This window comes from Lagenorhynchus albirostris, chromosome 11 (assembly GCF_949774975.1).
Source record: "Lagenorhynchus albirostris chromosome 11, mLagAlb1.1, whole genome shotgun sequence".
In the NCBI taxonomy this organism is placed as follows: Eukaryota; Metazoa; Chordata; class Mammalia; order Artiodactyla; family Delphinidae; genus Lagenorhynchus; species Lagenorhynchus albirostris.
This window is the reverse complement of record NC_083105.1, coordinates 29,321,102-29,330,257: the sequence shown is the minus strand read 5'-3', so window position 1 is coordinate 29,330,257 and position 9,156 is coordinate 29,321,102. Positions and strand designations below refer to the sequence as shown.

Genomic DNA, 9,156 nt, shown 5'->3' with positions numbered 1-9,156 from the left:
ATATTGTGATTTATAAGAAATATATATTTGGTCATTCAGATGATCAAAATATATTTCTTATATATATATTTGGTCTTTGTCCAAGGTTTCTGGCTCACAACTCCTAAAGCCTTTGGAACTTCCTGAATAAGAGCAATAAGGTGTCTTTTATTATGTTAATGAGGTGATTCTGGAAAGCTCTTAGGTAACCTAAGGATGGGGGGCTTGTTGCCAAGAGATCCAACGCATGATTAGAGTGTCTGAACTTTCAGTCGCTCTCCCTCACCTCCTGGAAGGGCAGAGGTACTGGAGATTGAGTTCAATTGCCAATGGCCAATGACTGTTTAATCAGTCATGGCTATGAAATGAAGCCTCCATAAAAACCCAAAGGACAAGATTCAGAGAGCTTTCTGATTGGTGAACCTGTGGAGATTTGGGGAGGGTGGCGTGCTTGGAGAGGGCATGGAAGCTCAGCACCCTTTCCCCATACCTTGCCTTGCATCTCTTCAATCTGGCTGTTCCTGAGTTGTATCATTTTATTTCATTTATTTATTTTTGGGGGAGTGCTGCTTTGAGACTTAGTTGCGGCAAGCGGGATCTTTCATTGTGACACATGGGCTTCTCTCTAGTTGTGGTGTGCGCGTTTTTTTTCTCTTCTCTAGCTGTGACACGCAGGCTCCAGGGCATGTGGGCTCTGTAGTTTGCGGCACGCAGGCTCTCTAGTTGAGGCGCGTGGGCTCAGCAGTTGTGGCGCGCAGGCTTAGTTGCACAGCAGCATGTGGGAATCTTAGTTCCCCGACCAGGGATCGAACCTGTGTCCCCTGCATTGCAAGGTGGATTCTTCACCATGGGACCACCAAGGAAGTCCCCCGTGAGTTGTATCATTTTATAATAAACGAATAATCTAGTGAGTAAAGAGTTTTCCTGTTCTGTGAGCTGCTCCAGCAAATTCCTCAAGTCCAGGACAGGGTCTTGGGAACCTCTGATGTATAGCTTGTTGGTCAGAAGTGGAGGTAACAATCTGGACTTTCAACTGGCATCTGAAGTGGGGAGGGAGGGCAGTCCTGTAGGACTGAACCCTTAACCTGTACAATCCGACACTATCTCCAGGCACATACTGTCAGAACTGAGTTGAACTGTAGGACACAATTGGGATCTGCACACTTTTAAGTACATATTGTAAGATGTGTTTAAAAACTCTTTACAGGTGGATGCTAGAAGCAGATAATTTAGTTAATTAAAAATTCTATTTAACATAAGTAAAATATTTCAGGCTAGAGATCTTTTTGAATTCTAATCTATTATTTTATCTATTTTTATAGGAGAGTTATGAATTTCACAAGAAGTCAAACACAGTGATGCCATTTGCTATGTTTTATTTTGCTATTAGCTTGTTAAACATAACATGCAAATAATCAAAAAGAAACATACATATGACTTAGAGTGAAAAATAATTCTAGAAAAGAAAAGTTTCGTTAGGTAAATATATATTCCTAACACTAAAAATATTGCTTTAATTGTATGTGGTTTCATGAATTTTGTCTAATTTGCAAGATCATTTGTCTCAAAATTTACCATCTATTTTTCAGCTAAACAAATTTGAACATTGAGATAATTTGCTTCAAGACAGTAAACACCCATAGGCATGTAATCCATGCTTTTTGGCACATTAAGTTAAGGTTTAGAAATTATAAAACTTGGCTGACTTCCACGAAACCAGTAGAAAGCTTTTCACATCATTTGACAGGAGATAGGAAAAAAACCACTAAATTTACAAATAAAGCATTCATTTTATTGTCTATGTGTGTGTGTGTGTGTGTCTGTATTTGTGATGAAACAGGCCTGCCTTTCATCTTTTCTTTTAAAAAAGTAGCAAAATGTTTACAAAACATTTTCCCTCAGAATTTGAAATTTATGGAAGCAATAAACAGCAACAAAAAATGAATACTAGAAAAACTGACACACAAATAAACATAATGATAAACTGCTGTTCCAGGATATATCTCAGTATAATTGGAATTAGTAGATATCAGTTAACGGTGATCTCATTTGCTACACGTAGACATTCATACATATCTGGTGGCAGACTGGTTTGGGTGATGCGATTGCCATCCAAGCGCAAATGTTTGATCTTGGAGTAGGATAATGGTCCCAGGATCTTACAGAAGCTCTTTACTTCAAACTCTGGAAAATTAAAGAATGAAACACTTCAATCGTTTTTTTTTCTTTTTAGTACATGGGCTTAAAACCATCATTTTTAAAAACTTTCAAATCTATAGTAATATCCAATAAAACTTTTTCCCACTTATTTGATGTATCTTTGAATTTGGAACTACTAAAGGAATATTTCAGACTACCAAATAGCCCAGCAATATTTAGTAAAGAATACTTATGGTAGGTCAGAAGATTTAATGAAATGTTTCAAGGAAGAGAACTTATTTAAGTTCTTGATTTAGAAATACTTGCTTATAGAAGGACACTCAGTGAATGTGTCATATTGTCTAAGCTTTAGTTTGAAATATTAAGTCTAGCCTGAGGAAACCTAAAATTGGTGCTGTTATATGAGCAATCTCACCAGTGTAAGTATTCTGGGTTTTTGCCTCTTAAAATAAAAGGGGTTAAATAAATGAACTCTAAACAGTTTTCCAACAACCGCACTTCATGACAAAGATTCAAAACTCCAAAGCAAAAACCAAATCATGGAATGTCCACCATCTCAGCTCATGCCCTTTTCTTCTGTGGTCAAAAAGCTGCCACAAATGAACAACTGATTTAATTTTTAATGGACACTAAGAAGGTTACTGGATAGCATGGTCTGTGTATGTATATAGAAACTGCCTATGGTTGCCCAAGTGTATTTCAGATTAACCTTATCTGGTCCTGTATCGTGTTATTTTCTTTCATTCTTCAACTCTAGCTAACAAAGATTTCAGTGGAAGCCCAAACACACTGTAGTCCTTTCCTCTAAGATGTTGTCTTAAATAACTCATCTGTTAAATTCCAGGGTTCTTGGTTATGGTATCTGCCTCTGAAGTATGGAACAATGGGAAAAACATGGGTTTAGGTCTATATTAGTTTTTTACCTCTGTCGTTTACCATCTGAGACATTTATCAGATCTTCTTTTTAGATATATCTATCACACTGTGTGGCATGAAGATTACATTAATTAAGGTATGTAAAGCACTTCACACAGTGCTAGCACATACTATATACTAAATAATTATTGGCGTCCTTTTAATTTTTTCTGTTTTCTAAATTGCTTTACACTAGGAAGATCTCTGACTAGCTTAACGCTTAAAGTTGCAAGTTTGAAATATGACAAATTGTTTTTGGCTGGGTATTTCCTAATATTGGAAAAACATTAAGGGACTCTTACTACCTTAAGAGAAGGTGGGCAGTTGGTATGCATAATTATTATGCGGCAAGATAAACTAAGTTGAAGACACACATGCAAAGTCACACGGCAAGAATTCCTGAAATATGTAAACCTAAGTGTCAAGGATAAGGAAGGGAGAAAGGTAACTACTCACTTTCAAATGACTATATGAGCTGGGCATTGGGATTTCAGTCTCAGCTAGGCACGGAGCAGCTGCTGGCATTTCTCGCAGAGTCCATCTGTCCCATCTCCTACATTGGCTCTTCCCTTTTCACTCATACAATGAAAACTGATTTTTCCACCCTCAAATGCCCCTGCATCTATATCTCTCCCCTTTCTTGTCTCAGAGTAGGAGGTAGTCTTGCTTCTGCAGCTAACCTCCACCCACAAAATCTAATGGATTTCTTCAGCCCTCAAACATCTTACGTCCCATTAGCATTTTGGCCTGTCTGAGTATCCTTCCTCCTGACCACAAATGTTTATAATGTGGGACCATATATTGCCACATAGTGAATTTTGCCCTGGAAACAGCTGTAAGGGTTTAGCTCTGATAGCTTGACTGTGTATTATATGACAAACAAACTTTGCAGACACAAGAAAGAACACATGGCATTGCAGAGTTGGCAATCATGGACTCCTTCATGAGAACACCCCAGCCCTACTAGGAGTTACATGAAACTATTGCAGAATTACAGAACTACTATTGCAGAATTATATTAATAAGGCACACTGAAATTTTTTTTTCAGATGAGTGCCAATATCCTTACCCAGTATGACAAGGGAACCAACTTTTATAATATAAAGGTGTTCAATTTCAATAGATTATTTTAAAATTTCAATAGATTATTATAAAATCATTTACTATGTGAATCAGTGTTTCCCACCTGAGTTTTCATTTTAAAAACTTCATCTGTGAATTATAGGTTTTTTTCTTCTTCCAACTTCCATTAAAGAATAAGGTAGGGATTGGTGAATGTCAATTTCCCATATGAATCTTTATAGCTTAAATTGAAAAATGTCCCAGGAGACCAGAAGAGTACATAAGCAGCTCAAGTGGAATAGGTCAAACTCCCACCCAGTAGATAAATGAAAAATAAACTCTGGAAGTAAGAGAAAGGAAGGAGAAACTGTGGGAAAATCAAATGAGGTGAAGGGTTGTGTATAAGAAAAGGGGCTTTGTAATTCTAGTAAAAAATATTCCAAACCCTTATCATATTCCTCCTTAAACTTTCTCACAGTCCTCATAAGAACACCATGAAGACCATACACACCAACCATAACAGTGATAACAGAGATAGATGATGGTCATGATAGCGGAGTAATATGTTGAGTCCCAAGTAAAAATGTCAGAGGAGACCATGAGTGTACACGGGCTGCTCTGGGGACAAGCAGAGGCTCTGTAAAAGCCTCTGCTGGTTGTGGACTTGTTGATTTCTCCCTCAGCTACATCTTGTCAAGAAATAAATGTAGACACAAATCGAAGTCATGAAGGAGGCAAATAATAAACAGATAAAAATCAAGAGATAACACAGCAGGATTAATTAGCCCAGAGTATTACATTTGAAGAAATGAGTGCTTAAATTCTATGACCTTAATGGTTTCTTATCTGGACACTCCAAAGCAAAGCCAGGTATTGGATAAATAACTAAGCTAGAATTCTATATTCTAGAGAAATATTTTGTTGGCATTTTCATTTTTTTTAACTGGAGCCAGATGCAGTACTTGTGTCACACAACTTAGGCATTTAAAACCTTGAGGAAACATCAATCAATCATAGGCACAGCTTTCTACTTACTTTCAAGTTCATTGACCTCCAGGTAATAGTTTTCAAGGTTTTCACTGACAGTCGGTATGTTTTTAAGTTTATTATAGGAGAGGTCCAGCTCCAGCAAGGATGATACATTAAAAGAATTTCCAGGTATTCCACTATCAGCCAGTTCATTATGAGACAAACGCAGATACTGCAATCCATTAAAACGCTTGAAATACTCATCAGGGATGTTGCTGATCTTATTGTTGTCTAAGTAGAGAGTTAGAAGAGATACTGGGAGACCAGAAGGCAATTTGGTCATCTGATTGGAGCTCAAGTCAAGGTATTCAAGTGACTTAAGACCTTTAAAAGCAGCTGAAACAGCATCCTCTTTCAGCTGATTGTGTTGAAGGTGGACAAATGTCAGGTTAACCAGTCCGTCAAAGGAGCCAAGCTTCGAGATCTTGTTGTTAGTGAGCTGCAGGTCCACCAGAGATTTGGGAAGTGGGCCCACAGATTCTGTCAGATTGTTGTAATTTATATGCAGCTTCTTCAGTTGCTTCAGTTTAGAGAAAACTTTTCCTTTTATCTTGGAATTTTCTAGAAGGTTATGATCTAGAATGAGCCACTGCAGATCAGTTACATTTTCAAAGGCCTTATCATCAATATGGTCAATCTGGTTATTCCTAAGGTAAAGGTACTTGATTCCAACAGGCACCATTGGCACACTTTTCAATTTCAGCTCATCGCAGTACATGGCCGTTGGGTAGCTTTCAGGGCAGTTACATTCTGGTGCACAGTTTGGTGATGATCTCCCATAAATCGATAGGGGGAAATCATAATCCTCATAGTAGTAGCTGCTGCTGGCACAGCCAATTAATGCCAAGAGGAGAGGAAACATACCTAGATTCATTTTGGCAAATGCTTTGAATCCTAAATAAAGTGGAAACATGTATTATTACAGAATAGTATCCTTTCAGGAAAAGTATACTAAGAAGAAAGAAAATGCATTAGCAAATGTGAATTTTATTACTTTATAGTGCTTTTTTTTTTTTTACTGCACTAATGATGTCTTGTTAATTTGCATTTGAGGAGTAGGTTAAGGACATATGTTTACAACGGATGGGGAAGTGAACAGATTCCAGGGCACATTGCATTCACATGCGCCCCCTTCTGGGCGAGCCAGGCCTAACTATCCCAGTCAACTTCTCTAGGTCCTTCCTTAATTAAATATCTTCCTGCAAGAGGTTTCTGGGAGGTGCCCATTAACCACCATGTTAGAACACTGCTTCAGAATACCTTCAAAACCAGAAGAAATGAAAACGAGAAGGCAATTGTAAATTGTACCCTCTACCCCACCATTCAACATCATTGAAATGTCTCATTAAGTAGATCCTTACTGAAAACGTGGGCAATCTGTGATGTTGTCTGGAGGAAAGCTGGTCTTCTGTGTGTGTGGAGGGGGCGTGGTGGCAGTCGTGGCATGTTCCTTTAAAAATGTCTTTATGGTTGTTGATTCTGAGGAAGGTGAACAGAAGTCTTGGTGGGGGTGTGTGCATGTTATTTCACCTTTTGTTTAACATTCTATGCTTTTAAGCACATTACAAAACTGTGTTTGAAAATTAATATTTAGTATATTAGGTTTAGTAAAATTAATGTTTACTCATCAAGGAAATGTCACAAACTCTAAACATTTTTTAAACCTAGAAAGAGGTCTAACTGGTAGAGAATGAGATTCTTTTCAAAGATTTGAATGAATGTTTTTCTTTCAATCACTCACAATTTGCCTACGTTCTTCATGTCAAAATTTAAGAAGGCAGGGTTTGCTTATCTGGATTTTAGTGCTTTCACTGAATGGAAGTGGGAGAGATGTGGAACTGAGGAAAGTCTGTATTAAACAGTGGCATTAAGAGCCATGTAGGAAAGGATAAATTTGAGAATATAAATTAAAAACAATTCGTAACAGTGATCTTCTCATATGAACCTTTTTCTAAGGAGAGGTTCAAAGAAGTACATTTCAATCGCTTGGGGAAGCACTGGGTCAGCAATTTAGGTAAAGGCAAATAGGATATAACAGTTGGGCTTTTGTAGAATGAGGAGTTATAGCTGAGCAGTTGGTAACTCTGGGAGGGAAATTGTTAATGTGAAGCAGTATCCACATTCCAATGGATACCATAAAATAAAATCTCTTCCTGTGAGAAACATGGTACAAGCTTTTGGATCTAGGTAGTTTGGGATAAGCAGGATTTTCTACTATCAGGAATTTTAAACATCTATGCTTTGCTTTAACTTGGAATTATAAAGCACTTTATTTTAGCAGATGAAACACTCAAAAACGTTGTTAGAGTCACTCTTATAACAGAAATAATGTAGCCAGATTCTTTGTAAATTATTCTCTAAGATTATGATGGAGTCATTTAATTTAGTTGACAGGACTTGGCCATGAGATCTATTACATAGTGCTAATGTAATTATAGGATTCTTTACGAGTTACAATTATGTTAATGTTGTAAAGATTTTTCTTACTTCATTAATAAGCTTCCACCTTAGTTTAATTCAGTATACACTAAACTAGACATGGGAACTATAGTGCGAATAGTAATGGAAAATGCTTCCATATTTTTTGGCAAAGTCAAAACAAGGGCTCTGAATTCAAAGAGAATCTGTAACCGTATAAGGACTCCACTATGAAGCAAAACCACACTTTACTGTCCCCCAGTTTTTTCAAATACCTGTGGCTATGAAGAAAATGCTTTTTTTTCAAAAAGTAAATCATATTTACCAGAATTTCTTTAAAACATGTTCCTGTTTCTTAAGACATACATCCACAATCCAAATCTTTAAAATTAACAAAATAGAAATAAATAATCCTTTAGCTCACATTTTATAACAGCATAAAATGTTTATGGCAAATTATAACAAACTGTAGCAACATACTTGTGGCAAAATATTTTGATGACTGATTGAAATGGCCCTTCTTTGCTCCAAAATTAGGTTCTAACAATACTAACATATTTAACTAATTAGCATGAAATAGCAAACATTTTAAATGCCATACTTTTTCACTGTGTCTAATTTTCTCATTCCAACCTTGAAACTTTTTATAACTTCCTTAGCTAAGTAAGGCATTATAGACTGTATAAAATGTATCTCAAATCCATAAATCATGGAAAGTATATTAAGCAAAATGTGAAAGTAAATGCTCAAAACTGTGGATTTGCTGTTGAATAGCAATTGGCAAAGTTGCTCTGGAATTTTTTCTGTTCCTGTTACAATAAACACCGTCCCAAACAGTCAGCATCCCCAGTGCTATAGTTAAAACAGCACTTACCTTACTGTCTCGACACTGCTTTCGTTAATTCTTAAAGCAGATGCTCTGCTTGGTGGACAAGAATCCACCAATATATGCTGTAAACTCTGTCAGGACGGAACTGGCTGCCAGATTCTTAGTGATACAAGAGCTGAGTGGGGGAAACCCAGCCCAGTCACGCCAGTCTCTGAATGGAGTTATGTCATTGTGGGGATCTTGTGGTGTGGCATGCAAACATTCTGCTCTCTAACGAGGTGCAGGTGGACTTGGTGAGCAAGGACAGCCCAGCTCACTCCCTATGGAATAAGAGAGAGATACATGCTGAACCAGCCCCAATACCATAGCTTTTAATCCCAAATTGAGTACTGCTGCAAATGAGGCATCTCCAGTGATAACATTTCTCTTACAAAGCCCTTTACTTCTATAGCTGTGACAACAATTAAATGTAATTCTCTCAGCTAACTATCATGTTCATCTAAAGGTCTCATAAATCAACAGAGTAAACCATTTCAGGAAAATGCAAATGAGCAGACTCAGAAGAATTGAATCATTTTTGCTCATTACTCGTGAAATCTATACTGATTTACTTGGACTCAATTTTTAGCCAAGGGGGAAGCTTACATTAGTTTCTAAAATATTTAAATGCTTCATTTGTACTCTGATACAAGTGATAAGCAACAACATTTCCAGTTTACTTATGTTAAACAGACTCGTTTTATGCTCTTCAGGTCTGGAATCAA

At 37.1% G+C, this 9,156-nt stretch overlaps 1 protein-coding gene across 1 annotated transcript; it reads right to left on the bottom strand.

Moving 5' to 3' along the window:
* Positions 1-1,384: 1,384 nt before the first annotated feature.
* LUM (lumican) lies at positions 1,385-8,610 on the bottom strand. Its single transcript, XM_060164692.1, has 3 exons — positions 8,438-8,610; positions 5,152-6,039; positions 1,385-2,163 (listed from the first exon to the last, which is right to left on the bottom strand). The coding sequence occupies exons 2-3, from the start codon at positions 6,017-6,019 to the stop codon at positions 2,009-2,011; spliced, it is 1,023 nt and encodes a 340-aa protein (XP_060020675.1). The 5' UTR covers positions 6,020-6,039; positions 8,438-8,610; the 3' UTR covers positions 1,385-2,008.
* Positions 8,611-9,156: the final 546 nt, after the last annotated feature.